At 39.3% G+C, this 25,682-nt stretch overlaps 1 protein-coding gene across 1 annotated transcript in view; it reads right to left on the bottom strand.

Moving 5' to 3' along the window:
- Nucleotides 1-11,629: 11,629 nt before the first annotated feature.
- ntng2b (netrin g2b) overlaps nt 11,630-25,682 on the bottom strand; it is a 73,112-nt gene continuing 59,059 nt past the window's right edge. Inside the window, 5 exon segments of the mRNA XM_087843819.1 lie at nt 11,630-12,875; nt 14,009-14,143; nt 17,759-17,926; nt 22,992-23,066; nt 24,219-24,311. Coding sequence (XP_087699945.1) covers nt 12,652-12,875; nt 14,009-14,143; nt 17,759-17,926; nt 22,992-23,066; nt 24,219-24,311 — 695 coding nt within the window. The 3' untranslated portion in view covers nt 11,630-12,651.

Genomic DNA, 25,682 nt, shown 5'->3' with positions numbered 1-25,682 from the left:
GTTTGCAGCATTTGACTGAATTTGAGGAGAGACTACAGATGTGTACACTTCACAATTCCTTCTGATACTTCTATTAGCTGTGACATCATCAGTAGACACCAGCGAAATGGCGGTGATACATGCCACCATGTTTAACAGACGACGAGGTATGCTTTTGCAATACTTTTATCTTCCCATCACTCTAGTGCAAGTTAATATTGTATTTCTTCAGAAATATCGCCTTCCTCTTCTTCAGTGTAACCAGTTGAGTGCACCTTGATGCAAACCTTTAATATAGAAATTAAAACATCTCTTGGTTATGGACTTTGGCATTGCACATCTTTCTACTTAACAGTATCCTTGAGTTGTAAGATCTTGTGATGTTGTTTTTCATAACCAAGGAAACAATTTTGCAGTCGTCTACTGTAGCTATTTTCTGTGGTTTTCCCAACCTTTTGATGTTGCTGAGCTGGCCAGTGAATTAGCTTTGAGGATGTAAAAGCTTGTTGATTAGGCCACTCCAGGCATGTCTAAAGTTTATTTGGCTTTTTAAGCCCAATAACGGCCTGATTCACTTGTGTTAACAGTTCAACACTTTCCCTTTGGTATCTTGTACAGCGCTTTCTGCTTTATTTGTCATGGTATAATAAAAGGACAGGCCTTACCCATCTATGGCCCTTACCCGTCTAAACTCTTGATAAGTCACCAGTCACATCTTGTGTGTCTGATTTAAAGGCTCTGTGTCTATCTGCAAAGGTATAATTACAAAAAATTGTGCCACTGTTTAGCTGTACACATTAAAGTACATGGACTCTGGCACTTGAATGTGGATGCGTGTGGGGAATGACAGTCAGGTCCCTGGTGTCCCTTAATGGCTAAAGTTCCCTCATATGAATAAAAGTGTCTAGTCTGCAGATGGCGGCACCCTGCACCTGTGATTTTGGCATATCATTGCCAAAACGCATACCAGATGTATCAGTGATAAAAATGCAAAAATATTCATGCCCAACATTTCATGCAAACGCTGAAATCCCGCTGTAGAGCTTCAAACATTCTCCTTAGAACGATTTTATCAATGTAACTTCTGGCTTACATTGCAGAGACAATGCAGAGACAATGCAGATGACAAACAGTGGAGACATTTACTCCATGTGCAGAATTGGATCAATGAACTCACCACACGCTACAGCAGACTGCGAGCGTGCAATATTCTCAGCACATTTCTATACCATTTGTTTTGCAATTTTCAAGTAGGGTCATGCTTTAAAATAGCTGTATTAGCTCATGAATCACCTCTTTTTAGTTTCAAAGAGACATGAGAGGTACTTCCCAAAGTCTGACCTGCACAGTGTCCTCCTCAGTCATGCTAGTTACCACTACAGGATTGCTGCAGAAGCACCAAACTACAGTGAACCATCAGTGATGCGGATGTTTAAGTTTACATCACCAAATGGTATGAATTATTATAACCTAAGCAAAGTGTATTAGCAGAATTCAGCTGTGGGGGAAGGGTGATTTTATTGGGTGGACCTGAGCCCCGTCCATAATGTTGACACTGGTGTGAAACCAGTTTCAGATCAGGCATATTGCTGTGTCACTTTGTGTGACTTTACATCATCCCGATCGGTTTCCTTGTCACAGGAAAGTCTTTGTTTTGTTTTTACATTTTTGATTTGGATAGTTTTACAAAGTTTTGCAGAATTTCTTTTTCTCATTTTTTCATTACAAACTGAGAGGCAAACAGTGTTAAATTTGCATATCCGTGAAAAAAAGTAGTTAGCACATTTAGTAATGAAAAACACGATGGAGTTAGCTTGTTACTGCTGTTTTTCTGACCTCCTCGTTTTGGCTAGCTGCAGTGTTTGTGTAGGAAACAAGCCACTGCTGTGAGATGACAGCAACAAATAGGGCATACTAGATTAAAGGACTATCTCCACGAAATAAACAAGCGTGGACTTCCACGAAAAAGTGAGTCCAATTCACACCTCGTTTGCCTTGTTTTCCTGTTTCTCTCACGCTTTCATTATTTGTGGTTAAATGTCGTGCCATCGCTGTTTGCACAGTATTTAACTACCTGCAGTGAAGTTCCTGTGGTGGTTTTTCACAGGCCTGGGAAATCAGGCATTCATAGTTTTCCCAGTGTGATGTTCAATAAAATGTGCAAAAAGGCTTAAAAAAAAGGTCCTAATTTATCTATTTATGTTTTGTAAGTTGTGATTCAGTATGAGTCAGGAGCTTATATAAGAAGTCAGGAAATATTGTATTGTGTGCAGCAAACTGAAATCATGTTCTTTTTTTAGTCTTTTAGTATTTAAAGCTGAACCTTCATCAGTGTAAGGTCTGAGTTCTTGTTGAAACTCACTCTTGTTTTTATTTTTAGCAGCACAAATGAAAATTCTGAGAAGAAATAAGAAACCTGATGATGATGATGAAAATGTAGTATTGCAAGATATTAGACTTAATATTGTGAGTGCTTTGATTCACCCTGGTCTCGTGGCTTCTGCTGCTGTGATGTGACAAAGGCTCCTTTTGCAATGAAACAAAGCGTCTTGTCTGCAGGACATGCTTTCTCATCCGTCCTCTGTCTTCCCAATTGTCTCCTATTTTTCTATATCGTGTGTTGCTCGAGAAAGCGATGAAGTCAGCATACGCCAAAAAGCTGATTGCCAGCAGAGGTGCATTGGAATCAGTCTTATTCATGATGATTTACTCATCTATCTAGCCTGCGCTCACAGTGCCCTTGACTGTCCAGGCCAGAGTACACTCCAGTTTGTCTCAGCATCTTAACTCCTCTCTCACCCTCGCTATCTCTGTCTTTCATGCACAGCAGGGCTTTTGAAATGCACTCCAGCAGAGCTCGCATTTCAAGATTTTATGCATTTGCAGTGACACACTGTCCTCTCACATATTAGCAAAATTTGATTGGTGGATTTGATTGATTTTTATTTCAGACGCTGCTGTCACCGAGGAAGCATTGGGGATCTGTGTCTGGGCATGACATGCAGCAATCATGTCAACCAGTCAAACAAACTGGACTTTGCACTCAATCAGTCACTCTTGGGTACCGTACAGGTGGCCTAGTGTGAGTACAAACTAAAATGCTGCTTCAGCAACAGAAAACAACCCCCTTCCTTTATCACCTCAAGCCTTGTGTGTACTTTGGTGCCTTCATTTCCCTTTATCTCTCTCTCCCTCTCATGTGACTCTTTTTTGTTTGTTTGTTTTTTAATGTGGGAAGGTTGCAGATATTGTGGTAAAATTCTTAAAATGTCAGAATATAATTTTTCAAGCAATATAATTGTGTCAGTGGAGGTGGGAAGTAATGAAGTACAACACTTTGCTACTGAACTTTTTACTTTTACTCCCCACATTTTCTACTTTTTCACACAAATACCTGTACTTCCTACTCCTTATATTTTCAGGCTTGTTACTTTTGGTTTTGGTTATTATTTCTGGTCAGTGCAAGCCCTCAAATATCAAACCAATTTAAGTCTAAACAGAGACACATGAAAGGAAATCCTGTTTGTGTATTAATCACCAGGGCATGTAGCTTAAAAACAGATGAAACCTTATGCCATAGTCAGGGGCCTTGTTACTGGCTAAGGGTCCAGCTGCTGTATTTCACAGGGAGAGAAAACTTCACTCAGAGATGGAGAAAGATAAGAAAGACAGGGCAGGGGAGGAAGAAGAGAGGTTAGATTTAAAGATAAGAATGGCTCAGTTGGACTGGAAATGTAAAGGTTAGATGTTCATGTTTTTAAATCAGAGATTGGGTCTGTACATGTGACATTATGTTTTTATATTGTGAAACATGCTGCAAAACAAACTAAGGTACACTAACTGTGTTATTTAAAGCTTGTATGAAATGCAATGTATGGTGCACAGTGGCTGTGGTCCTTATGGTTGGAGTTCGGTTACATGAAGTGTAGCAGAGATTAATATAGCACACATCAGCTGATCACAGCCTTTATATCAACAAAATCTCTCTGGAACTCTTAATAGCAATTATTGTGAGTGGTTTCCCTGTGTTGAGTCACTACAACCGATTTCAGGGTTCCCCCAAATGCTGAATCCCACTTTAACCTCTTTCCCACTCATCTGGTTGTTTAGAGGTAAAGTCACTCCCTACAATGTCGGCAACAGAAAAGAGAGATAATGTTTTTCCTTCTTTCCTTTGCTCTTTACTTCAGTGATTCAAGCTGATTACAATTATAATTAAAAATTAGGAATACAAACTTTATTTTAGTCTATCTACTAATATTATTTTATTATTGCATTAATATAGCACAAGTTAGTTTTTGACTTTCTTACTTTGAGTATATTTCAAAGTACCATTACCTTTTCACTTTTACCTGAATAACAAAGTTGAATCAGTACTTCAACTTTTGTATTTTTTAACACAGGTATCTGTATTTCTGTTTAAGAACACAATGTCTGTACTTTTGCCACCTCTGTGTGTCGGTATAAATGTGCTGTTTCTATGCATTTTACTTAAGATGCATATACAGATTAACCCTGTTCCTTAAAAGACACACCAAACTGTGACCAGCAGTAGTAGGGATTATAATGCAAAGAAATTAGACTAGAATGTTTTTTTCCCCTAAATTTGTTTTCAATTTTTCTATAGTTACTAACAACAAGTATGTAAAGTGTTAGTTTATGAAGTTCACAGACATCCAGTTGTACATTTCCACATTAATGTACATTTGCAGAAGCAGCATAAAGGCCAGACATCTGAGCCCTTAAGTTTTACAACTGGTATTCTGGAGCATTGGTGTCAGAACCACTGCTACCCTGAGCCTGACAGCTCAGTGAATTGACAAAGATTTTATTTTCTGGCCTGAAGCACCGACAGTTTGAGGGTTACATGCTGCACAGCAGCAGCCATTTCTCAGACATATGCCAACACATTTGAAATATGGGACACTGATACTTCAGAAGTGCGAGTGCTACTAAAGGACAGTGTGAGAAATAAGAATAGGGAAGACAGCCAGTCTAAGGGCCATTGTAAGCTCTTTCCACTTGCTTATTCGTCAAACAGTCAACAGACAATAAAACCATCACCTTGAATGTTTCAGCAGGTTGTGACAACAAGGTTAAACATTTCATTTTAGGTGGCAAAAGCATTGCCACATAAGGATCTAGGACAACTAGAGTGTGTAGCTTCATATTTAACACACTGTAATGTGTCATTCAGTGGGCATCACTGGGCGTTTACCTTTATAGAGATAATAAAGATGGTAATGTTGCATCTTTTGCAGATGTTACACCTATGCAGGGATCCGTGAGGTTGTTAGGATACGATGACGTGTGAACAGACAGAGTCTTATTGTTTTCTGTGAACAATCTCTGGCCCAATAATTAAAACAATATATATAGGGGGACTAATAATTATGTCCTCATCTGTACATCCATAAATACAGTCATTCATTTTCTGTATGAGAATACACCACTGAGACATGTCAGCCTTCCTGCTCCTACACTTTTAAAATATCCATTATGGGTATTAGTGCTTGACATCAGGGGGTGCACAGCATCAGCAGAGACTGCAGCCCCAGGTGGAGATGAGTGGCTGTGTAACCCAGCAGCCAACTGATGTTCTACATTTATGACACTAATATTTTTTTCAATAAACTAGTATTTACTAGAGAAATTCTCTATACTGTGGTGAAATCCCCAAAAAGTATTAAGGTATGAAAAAGGGCCCTGCTAAAGTCAGAAACCCTATACAGCATAAACTTTGCATGCTTAAAATCAATACTGATTCTGTATCATTTATGCCATATACAAGTAATAAGCTCCGTTATAAGTACATTATTAGTATTTTATCCCTGCTGTCATTAGGGATGCTTCTTTGTGACCCAGCAATAATTTGATTTCCTCTTTAGGTAGATTTCATTATTGCTGACATGAACTGGCTGCTCCTGTGTTCATAAAGTTGTGCATTGTTAGTAGATTCTTTTGGACCGGCCACTCCTCTCAGCGCTTTTTGTCTTTTTTCTTTAGGTAAATTTGCTCTGCTCAGCAAATAAGTGTAAGTCGCACTCACAAACTCACATAGCCGGTGTGTCGTAGTCTTTCATAGGAGTAGTGCCTAGACACCTCACTGAACCACCGTATCACTATTTCATGTGCAGAATTTTAGCATGCTCTTTCTCTGTAATGCATCTGTGAACCTGTTAATTTGACCGGTTAATTTTTTCATTTATTTTTAAATATTTGTGTTGGATTTTGTACCCAACAGATTTTTTACCTTCTTAAATATATATCTAAATATTTTGCCCTCAAAACTGTAGTGTAGCATTATATGGGCTGTTTCATTTTTGACCTGTCATTAGCATCACTCACCTCCACCGTATATCTTGATCCAACTCGTTTCTTCTTAACTACAATCCACCATGTGGACTTCAGAGTGTTGAAGATACATTTATTTCAGCATACAGCATACATTTTACTCATGTTTTAATATTTAATATATATTCATTATTTTTATATTTTCTTTTTTCATTCTATGTATTATTTTATTGTTATTTTTATATATATTTCTTTGTCTGCTTAATGTATGGTTTCTAACTGTCATCTCTGTTTTTTTTATTACTGGAAAGCACTTTGGTCAAATATGTTGTTTTTAAAGTGCTCTCTAAATAAAGTTGGATTGGATTGGATTGAATGCACGCAGTTACATTAAAGCATAGACACAAAAACATTTGAGTGTGCATGCCTGTGGTGTATTTTTGTGAGTTGCTTAGCTCACAAAAAGCAGTACCATGATAAAAAATGAAGGATGCCCACTCTAACGCTTGTGGTAGTCTCTCCTCTGAGTTTATCACAGGCTAATCCATGAAAACAGTGTCAGTCTCATTAATTGCTTACAATAAACAGATAATAAGCAAATCCATTTTATGAGCTACTTTGCTTTAATTCACAGTTTAAGAAGTAAGTTTAATAATCCGAGTCACTTTCTAGTGTTTACTAAACCATCTATGGACACCATATACTTTCTTTTACAGTGTTGCCTCTTTAATTAACAACGGGACTATCAAAATGATTGCCATGCTAATAAATCCTTATGTACTGTATCAATCACTTAATGTACCCTGACTGAATGGATTATTTTCATGGATTGATGTGGCCAGTAGTGATACGTCTTCTGTGGTATTGGGTTTTTGTGTAGCTAGTATCTCAGAACACAACTTACGTTAACTACGGATGTTATTACTGGTCTATCCCTTTTTTCCTATCAAGTGATGTAAACAGATATCACAGTATGAACAGAAACACACAGAGTTGTCAAGTCATGTCAAGTCTGTGCAAGTTAAACAAACTCCAAAAACCCCCAAAACATGAGGTGTTCTGTCAGGCTTTTTCCACGGGGATTGTATCGAGCAATGCTTTGCTAACCATTTTTGCAAAAGATGATGAAACACGAGTAAAACTTCAGAGAAACAACTGGCCCTAGAAGAGAAATCAGGTCATGTACAAGAGATGGTAGGCTGTGTAAAGAATGACTGGCAGAGATCCCTGGGCACCAGCCAGGGGGAAGGTAATCGACAATTGTATCCGCAAAACAAAAGATGTTTAGAAAAGGAAATATTAGGGCAATAAAGACGTAGAAGCCTCAAGGACCCAATGGAAATCTAAGAAGCTGAAAATTTAAACAGGAGTCAGTGTTACAGCTGGGACAACAGTGTCGAGATGACGTGGACAAATAGAGACGGTTTTCAGCAAACTGAGTCAGATTCAGGAGTTACATTCAAGGCGATAAAGACAAACTTCAGCTGTTGTTCTTTGTCTCTGATCTTAAAAATACACACACACACCAGCCCATCTATAAGATCATAGCGTAGTAGTGATGTCGGTGGAATGTATGTGGCACCTTGTATTTATTCCTTTATCTAATGGTTGGCTGTTGAAATTGAAATCTGATTCTACACAGACTCATTCTCTATTAAAACATATAAAGCATTAGCATAAATTAAAAGATTTGTTTCGTTTTCACTAAATATTCAACTATTAAGAGGTGAAGTGAAAAGATGAGCCGTCTGCTGATCAAAGAGTTTGCTCTCATTCAAATTTTATAGATCTCTGGGTTCAGCTCAGAGTAGCAAAACACAGTGTTGCTCTGTTTTAATTTAATTGGGTAGGTTAATTTGAATATTCATTAATGTCTATATTAAACCCTGGTGTTAAAAGTGCTCAGTTTTGCCTTGAATAGAGGCATCTTTTGTCACTTCCAAACTTATTTGTCTGTTTCTAATCACAAAAAAGGGAAGTGCACTATTTGTTTTGGTGAACTACAGCCCTGTTTCCAGAAAAAAGTTGGGTTATGGTAAAAATTGTCTGCAAAGGTAACACAGCAAAAGTGAGGTATTGTTTTGTTAGTATTGTTCTTTGAAACATAAGCAAATTTGAAATCTAATACCAGTAAGCTAGCTTATCTGGTTTTAAATTCAGAGCTGTGTGAAGGCTCACAGATTACAGCCATTTGTTATAGCATTCATCTTTGTACTTAAACACCAGTTATTTCAGACGTTTTCTGTCTTTTGTTGCTTGTTTTTTTATTTTCTTGCTTATTATGTTTAATCCAGTATATGTGTCGATCACTTATTATAATCATGAGTGAGTCTTTAGGTAAAATGACAACTTGTTGCTTTTTCAAGTTTGTAAAAAAATGAAACAAACCTTCAGACTTGCGTCTCAGACAGTGTTGTGCCCCACAAATGATCTCATGTTGCCTCTTCACATCTATCTTCTAAATTAAAGCTATCTTGCGACTGCAGCTATCAGTTGTATGTGGAAGCTCGGTTGACTCGGAGCTATTGGTTTTTATAGTTTGTCATTTTCATGGGTATGTTTATATCCCATTAACAGAGGCTTTTTTTTTTTTTTTTTAGCTCTTTGCACAAACACATTGTGGATAAACCTGAGCTGTCTTGCTTGAGGCTGAAGGATGACTAGCTTGCTTGCTACTCCTGACTCTGCTTTAGTTCTGATCTGCAATTCCTGACGTGTGAAAGCAGAGTAAACGTTAGCAAGTGAACAATCTAATTACTCTAATGTGATTTCTTATCTTTAAAGATATGTTCTGCTAAAATTACCTTCGTCAACATCTGTGTAGCGAAGAAAGAGAGACTTTTAAACATGATAGCAACAAAACTCAGACTGTAAAGAAGTAACAACTCTAACAACTCTAACAGGTGCAGAAATCCGCTTGGTGGAGCAGATGGACCAAGTTGAACTCGTATTTTTATTTCCCTGTATACAGTATACTGACTGTTAAGTCTGTTACACATTGCTCAAGACTTCTAATTCAGCTGTGTGGTTTTTTTTTTTTGTCGATATTATATGAATACATTTTAATTTTAATTAAGGTGTAGGATTGTTTTTCTGAGCTTACAGAACACCCCTGCTACTAACTTATGACAGTGCTGTAGATTATGATTTATTACCTTAGATTAAAGTGTACACAAAGCAATGTATTAAAAATTAGCTCAAACGTAATCATCTATAGCCATAATAATAACCCAAATAACACTGATGGGGAATGTTTTTCTGGAGAATGAGAACTTTTACATTTGATATTTAAAGTTTGCTTGTAATACACAGGAGTCATGTGTTTTCGTAGTGTAGTGTTGCTACTTTTACTAAGGGAACAGCTCTTGAAAAGTCCTCCACCATTGCTCATTGTCATCTAATGGTAAATATTTGATGGTAAGCATGGAGGTAATAACCTTTTTCAGCCAGGCCAGGAAGGAGTGCAGAAAATACTCAAAACTGTCAGGACATATAAAAGACTAGAAGTCATTTATCACATAATCATAAATCTGGACGTTTTGATCTGGTACAGTTTGTCTCATTAGTGTGTTAAATGTGTATAGTCAGGGGATGTCTTCTCTCATTAGCTCTCTACAAAAGTCACTTCATGGAACTTATATATATAGTGTGTGTTTGTGTGTTTTTTTTTTTTTTTTAAATTTCCTGTAAACCAATTAAACCATTAAAACCATCTGGTAAAACTGTGTATTTCCCCTTCAGCCATAACAGCGCTGGCCGGGTGGGATATGGGTACAGGAGCTCTGGGGAAGTCTGGCACCAGGACATTGGCAGTGGATCCTTCGTGTCCTGTGGGATACAAGTGAAGCCTCGATGGATTAATCTTTTCCCAGCACATCCCACGGATACTTGATTGGAATGGGAAGTTGGCAATGCGTTGATGAGAGTGCTTCTACTGTGGGAGCCCACAGCAACAACCTTTTGGTGGGTGGTCAGAAACAGAAATGCCACAAGCCAGTGTGTCCCAACATAACATTGTGTTGCAACCAGATGATCAGTATTATTCAATGTCGTGGCCTATGTATTATTTTACAATGGCTTGCTATTTCCTTGCGCTTCAAACGTACCTAATAAGCCAACCTAACTACCTTCTCTCTGTAACCTTTCTGTGTATTTTCAGTATGAAGCTGATATCAATATTCTTAATAAATCAAATCTGCTTATTTCCAAAATGTAAAAGTATTTCTTTAATTTAAAATACCGTGCGCTGTCTTTACAGTCCTGAACTTCACGAAGTAACTTAGTAAGGTCATGCACTTCTTTGTCGTTTCAAATCACAGACCTTATTATCAACCAGACTTAATCACGTTTTCCTTGTTCACAAGGTGGATATTTGTACTGCGTCTAGTACACTCAGTCAATAATGCATTTTCTTCTCAGCATGACTATTACCTGCTCTTTGATCCACAATGAAACGTGAGCTTACATCATTTCTCAGTGTTCTACATTCATAAACTATTCCTTCCCAAGTCTCAGTTCTTGACACCGTTCAGGCTCTGAGGGGATGAGCCCTACACACAGAATGGCTAATACAGCTACCAGCAGCTCAGACAGAGGGGAGTAATACCAGAATCCCCGTCTTGTCATTTCTCACAGGCTTAGTCCCGCTTTCATCTTTGATGTACACTGTATCCTAATGTAATGCAGCATTCATGTATCTTGATCCACTTTTGTACTTTGACTGACTCAGCAATGGGATAAGTGTAATTAAACTGTAGTTTTGCATAAAATAGAGGCTTTAAAGACATTTTCGCATGAACGTCTCGTAGCCTTGAATGTAGAGAAGAGTGAAAGATCTGGCGTCAGGGTCAGTCCCTTGGTCACTCAGGGCTGACGTGAATCACCGTGTTTATACTGTGGAAAAGGTTTTTAATTAGCCCCTTATTTTCACTGCATCTGCAAGTGGCATTTCCAGATATAAAAACTCGTTTGCAACTTTTATCAGAATAAAATAATTTATATTCTCTTGACAGGAAACAGTTCTTTGTGATTGTCAGACAGACTGTCGGCGGATAAATCGGAATAATCCGTTCGCAGTAATAAGCATTCAACACTATGTCCAAAGAGAATAAAATAGATAAAATGAATGACTTGCAACGATGCCTTTTTTCTTTCTTTCTTTTTTTTTTTGGTAACACCCCCTCTCCGCCTGCTACACCCCCCCCCCCCCCCCCCCCCGAAAAAGAAGATGATTAATAGCAAGTAACTGTGGACACCAAATGAATGAAAAAAAGTACAATCAAGAAGGCAAATTAACAGTCATATTTACTGCAAGGTTTAGACTCAGTGTAATAAAATGCTCTTTTTGGAATAGATGTAAATGTATTTCTTTTTTTATAATTTATTGTAACTCCAAACAAAAATAATTTCTACAAAAAATATTCAAATAATGTCATATAATATCGATACGTGGTTCATATCTTTTCTCTCTCTTTTAGACTTCTGATTAGTTAAATTCTTCTTCCTGAATACTGTGTGAAGATTAAATCTCGCTAAGTGTGGCAACAATCACTCATTCCTATAACAACCATAATAGTGACTAATGTATTATAATTCATAACCCCCTGGATATTATATAATATGTATAATCTCAGCAACTGCTAGTGGGCACATTAGATACAATGACTGAAGATATATATTTTTTTTTTTAGAAAAAAAATGCAGCAGGAATAGAATAAATGTAAAATCAAGTCTCAGATTAAGAGAAAAAAATGAAACCTGGTTAATATACTACGTAGGCCTCAGCAATAGGATCAAACAAGCGCCTCTCCGCTCGACCCTTGTCGACATGCCTTGTCCTCACTCTGAGCCCGACCGCACGCCCTCGACGTCAGTTGCAAGTGAGATCCGCAAGTCAACCGAGAAAGAGAAGACATTTAAAAAAAGAAAAGAAAAGTTTCGTGATTACAACAGCCATTCCCTTTGATGTGAAACAGTGGTGATTAAGTTTTTGTCTATGCTTTTTGGTTTGATGCACATTGCTCCAGCTTAGGAATAAAGGGAACAGTGGTTGGTATGATTTTTCTTTCCCCCCCTGCATCTTTTTTCTGTGAGGTTGCTCATATTTATTCTCTGTTTGTCCTTCGCACACCTGAGTGTACACCCAGTGCCATTACAGTCCTGTGAAGTGCGCATGTGTGTTTGAAACGGGAACGGGAGTCGAGTAGTGATCGGTGAGCGTGTGCGCTTTTAAGAGTGCTGCAGTGTTGGGTCCATTACAGGGACGACCCATTCCCATTTTGGGTCACCCATCGCCTCACAAATACGCTCATATACACATGTTTTAGGTGTGAGGCAGGGGGGTGGGTGGAGTTGGGGGGTGGGGAGGATTTTCGTGGCTCAATGGGGCGTTAATGTGGCCAGCAGGTAGGTTAGCAGAGTGCCGAGCAGCAGGGTGGCCGTGGAAGGGTGCGGCAAAGAAGCGCCGTTGCAGTCCTTGCCCGCCTCACAGCGCGAATGTTGGCACAGTACCCCCTTGAACTCTGGAGGACAGATGCACTTCAGGTTCTGGTAGCACGTTCCTCCGTTCTGGCACAGGAGCATCTCCTCGTCACAAACGTTAGCTGCAGAAAAGAAAAGAAAGGCGAGAATAGAAAGTGCAGCATAGGGAGGAAGTGGCGTAGAGGATGGAGGGTGAAGGATTTGCAGAGGTAAGGTGAACGGGAGAGACGAGTCGTGAATAAAGAGCGTGCGGGGAAGTGACAGAATGACAGGCGGTAAAAGGATAGTGGGGGAGTAAAGAGCACAAAGACGAAGGAAAGATGTACGGCAAAGAGGGAGACAGGTGGGGGATGATAGAAGGGGCAATGTTAGACAAAACATGATAGGAAACAGAAATGGGGAGGAGGAGAGGAATCCAGGGCAGAAAGAACAAAGTAGAAAAGAAAGAGCAGGAAGGAAAGAGCCAAGATAAATTCTCCAGTCTTTGCCCTGGGGACTACAACAGGTAACACCTGCCTTTTTTTTTTTTTTCGTTATTGCAGCCCTTTTCCTTGACTGTTTTTCTTGAGCATGCACTTCCCAGGGTGAGGTCAGAATCACTGTATCAAATCCAGCAGAAAATACACAACATGTGTTTTATTTGTTCAGAGTCTTTTGGAAGAATGAGCATCGTTGGGAACATAGGTACTGTAGTAGTAGTAGTAACTGTACCACATAACATACTTGACCGAAAAATGTTCTGAGGGGAAACGGGATCCAGCTTCCGTGACAAGAAGTAATTACATGTGCTAACATTTTTTTACTACACCAAAGATAATTGGCTCTGTTGCCTGGGAGTATCTGGAGTAAGATGTCACGGCTAAAACAAACTGCACGGCCTTTTAGTGCAGCATGTTCCATATTGTAATAAAAAACTCACAGACAGATGCATTTGTTTTCGTGTGTGTGTGTGTGTGTGCGCGCGTGTGTGTGTGGGTAGTTGGGTCTACTTGAGACTGAGGCCAATGGCTCGATGGTAGATGGCATAAGGAAGGCGTTTCCCCATAATAGGGTTAAGGTGCGACAGGGTCATCAATTAAATAAGAGGCTGATGTCACTAATGAGCTACGTGATCTATTCCTCTGTGAGAACGGACGACATCCAGAGCTGCACGAGCTAAATGGATGGTGCACTTGCAAAGGCCCTGGAAAGACTGCAACGTTTCCTCAACTCGAAATATTTTTAAACCACCAGAAGTCAGTATCCCCATACTCACGGTAACAGCCTTGCTTCCAGTAGTATCCTGGCAGACAGTCGTCACATTTGGCCCCCGTGGCCCCGTCTTTACACTGACAGAAACCTGTGCCGTTACACCGGTCATGAACAGAGCCCATCTGGTTGCAGTTACACTCTGAAAGAAGAGAAGGGTGGAGAAGAAGAACAGAATGAGTTAGTTATAAAAGCTGTCCTCTTTTCATTTTTTTCCCTGTTTTTTGGGTGGGGGCGGGGTTAATCTAGAGTAGAAATGAGTTTGGCTCAAAATCTACACATTTGTATTCAGACCACTGAGTTGTGTTTGATGTTCAACATCTTCAGAGCTCTGGTTCTGTGCGTGTGAGGTGGAGTTTCTCTAAAGGCGTCCAAGCGTTCAAGACATTCAGGGCTGAATTTGAGGGAATTTTTCAGCCTGCAGTGTATCACCTTGTTGAAAATTCAGTGTAGTTTTTCTTTACTTTCTTTTTTCATGCAAAACTCCATGACTATGTGATCAACGTAGTCCTGTCTGGGCTACCAAACTGTTATGATTTCAAAGGCATCTCACAGGTAACATTTATTCTAAAACAGCAGAGCACAAATTTTCAAGGTCTAGAAGTTATGGAGTTTCTCTATACTCATAATTATATAATTATGAGTATAGAAGGAAAAAACTTGGTACAACTGCCTTTATTCTCTAAATAGCCTGAGCTCTCTCAGGCAGCTTTCCTGTAATTTCTTAGTAGTAGTCTTCAGGAATAGTTCTCCAGGTTTCTTGAAGGACATTCAAAGCTCTTCTTTGGATGTTCGCTGTACTTTTTTTGTGTTCATAATTCCAGTAATTTTGACAAGACCCCCAACATCACTGGCTGAACAGCAGCCTCAAACCAGGACAGGTCCTCCACTGTGTTTCGCAGGTTGCTGTAGACACTCACTGTTACACCTCTCTTCTCTCCTCTCAATGGTTCTTGTGTAATTACGCATGCCTCAGCTTTTTCTCCCTGTTTCTCTTCCTTAAGAATGGCTTCTTAACAGCTTCCACTGAGACTATTTCTGATGAGGCTTCATTGAACAGTAGATGGATGAACTGAGGGGCCAGATGTAGCTCTCAGGTCCTGCGTCAGGTCTTTACTGGATCCCCACCCCCCCACTTCTTAGAGACAAGATTTTCAGATATTGTTCATCTGTTATAGATAGTTTTTTTAGGCCTGGCACTTCTACTTCTAGCCTCCACTTGTCCAGTTTCCTCAATTTGTTTTAAAGACACACTGCATACCATGCTGAAAAATGCCAAGTGTTCATCTATTTGCATAACTTTTTAAAAATTATTTTTGGCATTATTGCCAAAAATGATGGGGTTTTGTGACAGGCTGCTAGTAACAAAGTGCCTAAACATACAATTTAAAATGGTTTCTTTTGGTTCTTTTTTTGGTGTAGACACTACACTGGTTCTTCCCTTGAATTAGGTGACTTTTTAAATGCTCAGTTGGGTGAGAAAACCTGGAGAACTAGTGCTGTAGACAACTTTAAGAAATACAAGAATGTCTGGCTCCTTGAAAGCAAAATATCAAGAACTGAAGGATGGCACAAGACCCTTGCAGGTAAGCATTTTTCAACAACTTTAGAAGCCTTCTTAAAGTGTGAGTTTTTAACGCGGGGAGCATGGTAGTGTGGTGGTTAGCACGTCATAGCTAAAAGGTCCTGGGTTCGAATCTACAGGCCACAGCTGTGATCCAACTTCCTCCCATAGTTCAAAGACATGCACATTAGGTTAACTGGTAATTGTAAATTGCCTATAGCTGTTGTGTCCCTCTGTGGGATAGACTGGCAATCTGTCCAGGGTGTAGCCCACCTCTTGCCCTATGACAGCTGGGCTCCAGTCCAGTTATGACCCTGAATTAGATGAACCAAAGAAGATAGATGGATCCCAGTGCCATTATCAGGTAGTTTTTAAATTGGGTTACAAACTGCCTGTGCTGGAGAAACAGCTGCAAAGTCACAAACATACTCCATATATACAGTGTGCTGTGAAGTCTCCCCTGCCTGCTGTAGTTTGGTTAAAACACTCTCAGTTCATTTGTCTATTTAGTGCATTTCACTTGAGCTGATGTGAGAGCTGTCAGTCAGTGCACAGGCGCCCTATATTAATATGTATAGACTAAACATAATACTATTTTTTCTTAATAAATTGCTTTATTTCCACTAGTTACTAGGATTCCAAATATCCATATATCCTTGAATAATATTGAGATCAGTGACAGCTGGCAGCAGATAAAAGGTTCAAAAACTGCAGAGCTGCGTATTTAGGATACATTTGTCAGTGAGTTGATGATGAACTGATGATTCTATCATAATTTGATGTAAGCCAATAGCTTGTCTTTTGAGAAAACCCAAGATCGCCTTTAGTAATTTATTATAAAATTTAGCATTAAAAATTAATAGAAGTGGGGAAAAGTCTGAGATTAAGACAACCACAGCGCTGTGGTTGGCATTCCTGTGTTTGTGGGTCATGTGCATCAGTATTGGTTGACGTATGGGAGCTTTTATCTGTGAATGTGTGTGGGGAGACTGAGTGCAAACACATTTGTGTTTTACAGTGTTTGGCTTCTTGCTCAAGAGATGCTAGTTTGAACTGATTTCTGTTGCCACACTTGGTGTGCCAGTGTGCTGGCAGATAAGCTAATGGGACCTTATTTGTGCTGACTCCAAGGCCTGGCCCTGTGTGTGCCCTGACCGCAGTGAGTTTACCCTCCAACCCCCTGCAGTCCACCTAGAGATGGATCCAAATCAACACCAGATTTTCCGCTCCACAGCTATGCAAACAGAGTGACCTCTTATCAGGACGTGCCCTTAATGTGACTGACTTTAAAACAAACACACATTATCCTGCATATCACTGCAAATAACAATACAAAACTATTCTTTTTTTACACTACACTTATAAAATAATCCTACAGTTTCTGTTCTTCATTGTTTTGGCTTTGCATGGTAGAAGAGAAGACATGATATGAGTTTAAAGAGTTGGCTTCTAGCTTAAAGGATGCCTGAGGGTGTTCGCATTAGTACTGGCTGAACAGTGTCTGACTTCTTTTATTCAAACTGTAGTCCACCAAGCTTTAAGATAGTAGCGAAAAAGCCCTTAGAAACTCACAAAGCTTTGATTTCCAAGCAATAAAAACTTCTTGAGTGGCCACATCAGTCACCTGTGTATACTCTTCCACTTACTTAAGACTGCACTGAAAGGCAAGAAAGCCCTGAAACAAGCAGAGATTTCATCACAAGTAGTCGTATCATCCTTTGCTTTGTTTGTTCCTATCAATTAGAGTGGCTTCAAGATTTTGTTAGAACTGTATGTTCCCTGCAGTTTGAGAATAAGTGTCTAAAAAAGGCTATTTCTTCACTTTTTCTCTGATATGGATGTAAACGCACACGGCTTGAATCTGACAGCACTATAATCCCATAATTATCGTGCCCTATCTAAATTCAAAGCAAACATAGGCAAATATGTTTTATAAAAGTGCCGCTGAAAAAACATTTGCATTAAACACTACACATTAAAATTTGCTGCTACACCACCAAGTGTTGGTAACTTTGTTTTTAACTTAAGATGCATCATCTTGTTTGAAAATTTAAAAGCAGCCAATGGATCTTCTTACCTGTTTCACTGTCAGTCACACACACACACACATACATCCACTGCTGTCATACTGATGCGCTCAAGATCCCCACCCCCCCCCTTCCACATATTCTTCCCGTTTCCCAGCAGACTCACCGATGCAGACGCTCTCATCATCCAGTTCGGCAGAGGCGTTGCGGTAGAATCCCAGTCTGCAGTGTTGGCAGTTCTGGCCCCTGGTGTTGTGCTTGCAGCTGACGCATGTGACGATGTTCAGGTAGTCGATGTAGCTGCAGCGATTGGAGTGGCCGTAGCACTCGCAGTCTGAAAGAAAAAGTGGCGGATTTCAAATTTCTTCTCAGGTGTAGGAAAAAAAAAGATTCATGAATGAAATGGGATAGGAGGGTGGGGGTGTTGCAGTCTTGGAGGTGTTTTTGGGTGACACAAGGAAATGATAAATGAGCTGAGCTTATATAAAATGTCTGAAAGTTTTACTTTTAGATGTCAGTGGAGAAACAAATGATGCCGTGTGTGTTTTATGGCTTCCCTTTCTCACTCTATATTGGTTCAATAAAGACAGACCACTCCCTCTCCATTACTACACTCACCGGTTTGCTGAGTCTGCTTCACTGCGCTGCACTGATTACTGATGGGAATTGCACTATCCTTGCTATGGGTGTGTGTGTGCACGTGTTTGTGGCTATGTGTGCAGCTGTGTGAATACAAGCATGGTAATTGTCTCTGGGAATTTAATTGTGTTACAGAATGAGCAGATTATAAGCTGTAGAATAGTAACTAAGGGAATTGGTTTGAGGTGAGTGGTACAGTGAGTGTTTGGAGACTGCGCTTGACCCTGGTTAGGCTGATGGAAAACTGGCCTTTGTTCACGCCTCGGCAATGAGTCAATCTGAATAACTATTGGAGCGTGTGTAAAATACCAAAAAGTCGTTGTAGGAACAGTAAACTTTGTTTCTTTATTTTTAAAATGTGATGATTTTTAATTTTTAATTTTTTCAATTTGAGCGCAGCAATGTGTAAATTCCGACCAAGGTCAGGTTTGCCCCATGTTGCATCAGGTCTTCTATCAACAAAACTCAGTTTAAGAACTTGGTGTATCAAAATGTTGATGATGCAAATTGATACAGAATTCAGCTGCTCAGCAGTTCAGGGCTTCCTTTATAACATGCATATTATTTTTTTTGTTTTAATGAGTGAAGGGTTTGGACTGAAGACAGGCCAGTTTAGCACCTGAACTTTTCAAAGCCATATTGTTGGAGTATATAAAAGCTTTAGTTTGCCGCTGTCTTATGCCTCAGTGACACACTTTCTTTCTGGACAACTTCAACCTCATTTTGATTACTTTGGTTGCTAGCATCTTGCTACAGTCACCCACTGTTTGAATGTAAGATGCCGACTGGTCCCAAGCAGTAGCGGTTTTTGATACGGGCAACACGGGCGGTTGCCCGGGGCGGCATCGTGGTGGGGGGCGGCATCACGGGCATCGGCAAAAAAAAAAAATAAAAATTGCTCGTACTCATGCTGCCCTGACATCAACCAGCGCATATTGGGAATGGCATAGACACCGATCGGCTTTCTATCGCCCATTTGCTGGGAGTAAGGGCGCCCTCCGTTTGCGAGGTGCGCCTGCTGCTTGCGGCACAGGCAGGAGAGGGCGGGGCGGCGGGGGATTCTCTGGCTGGCTGGAGCAGCATCTAATAACCAACAATAATAGGATACAGACTCATAATTTGCGCCGATGTTTTTTCGAAATTCTATACGCGAAAAGTGAGCGCGAGAGCCCTCGGTGCGCCTGCTCGCTGCTGAAGTCAAAGTAAACTTTATTGTCATCTCCGCTACATACAGTCCAGTATATCTTGTTTTTGTTTTAATATAGGGCTGTTTTAATTTGATGTTTTATGTGTTTTATTTATTTATTTTGCTGTTTTCTGTTATTCTATTGTTTTAACTTATTTTCTGTACAGCACTTTGTTCCTGTGCTGGGTATTTTAAAGTGCTTTATAAATAAAATTGGATTGGATTGGATATAGAGAGACGAGACGACGAGGCTGCAGTTACAGCAATGCAAGTGAACAAACAATAAATATAAGAACAGTAAGAAAATAAATATACACTTTAGGAGGTAAAGGGATCAATAACAATTTAAAATTTATAATTTACAGTTTGATGATTTAAAGTCTCACACACAACCCGTCGAAAGGGGAGGGGGGCAGCTGCTTCCAAAAAGAGCACATTTCATTTATAATGTTGTAAATCCAAGCCCATTATGTATTCATGATTTGAATCCTGGGTTGTGTGAAATCCCAGAAATAAACCCTAGACAAAGCGAATCTGTGAACTAAGGTGTAGGTGTGTTAGATCATGTCGTGGTGATCCTCGAGTTGGGGGATGGGTGTTCATACTGGAATGCAAAATGAAAACCAATGGAAGATGGACAAGAAAAGTTCAAAGCCATCAGGTGCTCAGTTTAGAAAAAATAGAAAAGAAGAGGAGGAGAAACGAGCAAAAGATACAGGTAAGCATATGTGTTATTGGTTAATGGCATGGTCATCCTGAAACAATCAGAATCAGAATAATTTATTAATCCCTAAGGAAATTATGTGGGTTACAGTTGCTCCAAGAAGAAATGGTAAAAATAGCAACAGTAACAGACTGAACTCCAAACAATATATTATGTTACAGATTTTAATATTAATTAGTCATTGTCAATTGTCGATTTGTCCTGTTCTCATTGTATGACGAATTATGATGGCTGTTTGCATACTATGGATACTCTCTCTCTCTATATATATGTGTGTGTGTGTGTGTGTGTGTGTGTGTGTGTGTGTGTGTGTGTGTGCGTGTTTCTCTGGTGAATTTCGACAACAGTTTTATGTTAATGTACAATCCTTAATATGTTTTATGTGTGTGTGTGTGTGTGTGGGGGGGGGGGGGGGGGGGGGGGCAGAGGGAGTGTTAGCCCGGGGTGCCAAACAGGCTAGGACCGCCACTGGTCCCAAGCACACTTGGGCCGGAGGAAAACTTAATAATGTGCAAGTGAGTAATTGTTGAGTGTTTGCAGAGGAGTTGCAAGGTTTTTAGTGCAGCACCATGTAGCTCTTTGTAACCAGTTTTACTTTGCAACAACAGTCCCACAACCACTTGCTAACTACCTGGGGAACTACTCGTTACAGTACTTTCGCATTACCCTGTAAAGGACTTGAAACATACTGTCACTGTAATTACCAGGTAACTACTGTGGACACATATAAGACCTTTCTTTTAGTGTTTATGTAGCACAAGACAAAAAGACAAAGCAAAGATGAAAACTGGCACATAGAGACCTTAAAACGATTGCCATGGTGATTCTACTGTAGAAATGGAGGCAATAACGCTAAAAGCCTGACTGCTCATCACTGTCTTTGTTACTTGTTAAGGTTCAGGGTCTGGCTGCTGGGCTCGGGTCAAAATGCACTCAACTTTAACATCAATCTGAGTTTTTTGCCAGCTTTGCATTAGGACCCTGTCTGATACTTCTCAGCATATTCCATCTGTTTCTATCCTGCATGCAGTTTGCACTTCAGCAGTAACTATAAAAGTAATGCTGATCTCTCCAATGCTCAAAAGTTACGAACTTCAATGCCAAATCTCCTGCATGTGAACAGAAATTGGGAACAAAACACAAGTTTGTTTGTGCTTTTTTTTTGTCTTTCCATGTTCCCGGCATGCAGATAACTTAAGAACCTTTACAACCTGAGTAACAACATGATGTACAACAATCACTGAATTATGTACAGTAACTTGTTACATTACTGCATTACCCAACACTGTAGTAATCAGGTAGTTGACAACTTCTTTCTTTATTTAAAAAATCAGGACTTTGCAAAATGTCTGGCTGGCAACAAAGCTTTTATGTTGTTCAGCAATAACTGTGTCCTCACAGGTGTGCAAGTTACCTACCTGCACTACCAGCAGCCAGGTGCTGTCTACAGATTTCAGATCTCTTAATTAAACTTCGAGTTAAGTTTTTTGGTTTTGAATTTGTATAATTTTTGTAATTGTTCTTCTTAAAAAAATCATGTGTTTATATCAATGTGGACACCGGGACAAGCTGTGCATAAATGTGCAGATGCCGTTTCCTCCTTCATTATTCTATATTGTAAATATAAATCAATATAACAAAAAATGTTGTGAGTATTTTTGGTCCTACACTCCAGCCCTGCTTCCTCCTCTTTTCACTGTTGGTTTTTCCATTCACACTGTTTTAAATTCCCTTTTATAAAGTGCTGCGTAATCAGAGCTCTTAATTAAAATTTCTCTTTGTAATTCATGAATTATTCGAGCGGATTTGATTTCAGGTTTTTACTCCCTTTGCTTGTACGCTTGATAAGTTAAGACTTGTTACAAGTTTTGCACCCTAAAACCAAAACGAAGAAAAAAAGTGATAATGTGGAGAATGGTTTAAAATCGCTGTATAATTTTTCCACAGAGAGAGAGAAAAAAAAAAAGCCGGGTATAACCTAGTGTAGGATCTGTGTTGTGCAGAAGGGTGTAAGAGAGGAGAGGTTGCTCGACAGTCTCTTTACGATTATCTTGGCTGAGACTCGTACCTAATTAAGGTTTTATTAAGCTTCAGAAGTTGGCTGCAGTGGTGTGCTGCAAGGCATCACTGTCCTCTAAAGAGGCGTTTACCAGGCATGTTTATGCAAATACACATTTAAATGCACATTAAAAAGTCGGAGTTTAGCTGTTTAATCAGCCGTCACATTATTATTTTATTATTGTTTGGTTGATGATGCCAGCTGAAATATTAATGAGCTGGTTTAAAGGAAGCCAGCGAGAGGAGCACAGTAAAGTGCCTCTCTCAGCACTGAGGGAACCATGCTAGCAGTGGGAGGAAGAACTGCCTAATTAAATATAAATGGCCAATTACTCCACAGACTAGAGAGGCAATGGGACATTGTTCCACAAATGAACGTTATGAGTCAAGATGCTGCTTTATTGGTATTTATCAATTGTGAACCGTTAACATTAAATGACAGTTATATTGCAAGACAGAGAGGAAACAACCTGCATCAGAGAAGCTTCACGATTGGTGGAATAATGGTGCATTTAAATCCAAATTCTTACCTTGATCATGCACATAAACACAACCACAAAGGAGCCACAGATGCATAGAGAAAGAATGAGTGAAATGAAAAACAAAACAAAACAGACAACAGACAAAGGAGGAAATTCTTCCACAGATTTTCTACTTGAAAAGCATCATCAACAGTTTAGTGAAATGACAAAGAAACACTTTACAATTCACTGATCCAAAATCCACAGGATTTAATTAAGCTCAGATTTTCTGTCTTGTTCTTCAGACCTTGTGTTTGTGTTGGTCTCTTACCTTTGAAATCATCGTATATGATCCCAAACAACTGTTTGGCCTGGGGCTCTCCTGAGATCAAAAGTTTCAGCAGCCCTTGAGGGATGAAGCAATCTCTCTTTAAAAGTCAGCTCCAGATCATTCACTGTGCTATAGCCATCTACAGCACCATAGCTTCACACAGCAGGAGTATACCCTAAAGGTCAGTGTCAGTACTATAGAGGTGCTTATTGGAGGAGGTGGCAGGGATTCCCACTAGATCCTACCTTAAAAAAGGGGATTGCTTTGTTCTATAAAGCTGACAAAATCTTTAACTAGTGCAGTGTTTCTTCACTGGTCAGACAGCAGATTTTACAAGCATTTATATGCAGTAACGAAAGTACAGGTATGCCACACTTGGCTTCAAAATTTGATTTGATAGTTGTAGTATCTAAGTTGGACTGGCAATATGGTATAGCTGACTTTTACATGTAATTTTGTTGCATAAGTACAATGCAAAATGTAAAATCTTGTGGAATTGGTCCAACATAAATGCAATTGACTGGATACATTGACTGGATATATTCAGTATATATCAAGTATATTTCCTTATTGTTTAATAACTTGAAATTAAAAAAAACTTTCATTTTAGGTAATTTTTTAAAAAGCATATTTTCAGCTTTTAAGATTAATATCTGGTCCTGAAATACTGCCAATTAATTATAAACAAATGTGCACAACAGTTACACAATAAATGATCATATTCAAATTCGCATTATACCAGAGGCTAAAGACAAGCCACTAATCCCACCACAGTGCTGTAGTGAGACTGTGGTGAGACTTTGGTGGTCCAAAGTAAAGAAAGGACAAGGGCGATTTCATACACATTAATATAGAAATTTTAACAGATAACTGGGTAAACCTATGGTAAATATTGTATTAACAAATTTAAAGCTATGCAGAAAATTGGTGACAACCCTGTTTCAGTTACTAGAGGCAGAGAATAAAATCCACAACATTGCGACATATTTAGCAAATCTTGTGTCCAGGCAGGGACCGAATGAAACATTGCACATAATTTTATTTTCATATGTAGATAATGAAATCTGTTAGGGAGCTCAAATGAATAAAGTCATTACATTTCTTCCGTGCTGGCTTTTTATAACATTTTTATAAATTCAGGACGTTGTCCCCTGTTAATCTCATCACGATAAATTTGTCTGACCAGAGATGAATCACTGAGTGATTATTTCACATTTAAAATCCCACCTCGCCTTTTCCCTTTTTGCTTCTCCTCTTCTCTGTCTTCATCCTCCTCACGACCGACTACTTCCCATTCTGCTTTTTCAATACCATGGTGCGCTACAAATGAGCAACAACTCAGAAATCAATCTATATTGATGCTGCACAGATTATCTCAGGTTTTTTTGTAAAGAAACAGAGAGACTACAAAAATCAAAAAAAGATTTGTGGAAAAAGCCTTTGCTAATGCAGATTCCATTCATGCATTCTAATGTAATACGATATGTGTTCTTTCTGCATTATAATGTGTTGATCAGACAGAACACGACGATGTTTAAAATGTGGGAAAAACACAGAAACAGCATCTTCAGTGTGAAATTCATCTTCCTTTTCTACTCTGCCCATTTATTTCTGTGCCATCCTTTATGCTATTTGCTTTTTCTGTCCAGTCCTTCTGCATCATTCATTGTCTTAGATAAAAAAAATGATTTCAAAAAATGGCTCTGCTTTTGCTAACAGACTTAAATTTAGCCTTATGGTTCATGTTGACAGACAGGCCATCATGTAGCTGAAGACATATATTTAGTTATTTTTTCCAGTTTTCATTTTTCACCTTAGGCTGCCAAGGTTAAGTGATGGTGAAAGTTTCTTCTACTGCCTGCATCACAAGTAATATACTCTTTCTAGCTTGTGTAAGTCAACCGAACGTCAAAAGGGCTAAATGTCTTTTCAAATTTTATTTTGCTATGCTCCTTCTCTTGACCATGGTAAAATTACATTTTTGTTTTTGACCATGAGTTTTGCATAAATGTCCCTCAAATTTATGGGAGAGTGAAACGCCACAGTCATCAATGACACATCAAGAAAAAATTAGCTACATTTCATGATGAAATTCCTAGCACAACATATAGCATAGATAGCTTTCAGCTGTTGTTCATGTGAGGCTGGGGATTTGTGGTCACAAGTCTCATGTACATGTTTACTGTTCAAAAAATGTAAAGCAACACTTTTTAAACAGAGTGTAGACTCAGCTAGGTAAACTTCTGGGATATTGATCTGGTGAGTTAAGTAGCAGAGGGGGTTGTTAATCAGCTTCAGCTGTTTTGGTTATAATGAAATTAACAACAAGTTCACTAGAGGGGAAACACGGAGACAGCCCAGCAACACAGAAATGGTTTACAGGTGGAGATATTGACATCTTTTCCCTCCTTATCTTTTCTGTCTGTTTTCTCATTAGTTTTGCATTTGACTAGGTCAGTGTCACTACTGGTAGCATGAGGTGATAACTGGACCCTACAAAAGTTGCACAGGTAGCTGTTTGCTGTCTCCCAGTAAGAGGGGGGGGCATTACTCTAGGAGATAAGGGCCTAGCTGTAAGGCCCTTAAACCATCAGTAAGACTAGTATCTACGCCTTTATGCAAGGACTAGCAGGATGAGCATCGCCGGTGCCCTACAATATGACCCCCAGCAGAAACAGACGTCATGAGGGT

Source organism: Neolamprologus brichardi, chromosome 7, assembly GCF_056152115.1.
Source record: "Neolamprologus brichardi isolate AB-2024 chromosome 7, ASM5615211v1, whole genome shotgun sequence".
Lineage (NCBI taxonomy): Eukaryota > Metazoa > Chordata > Actinopteri > Cichliformes > Cichlidae > Neolamprologus > Neolamprologus brichardi.
Note: the sequence above shows the minus strand (reverse complement) of the source record. Positions and strands in the feature narration are given on the sequence as shown.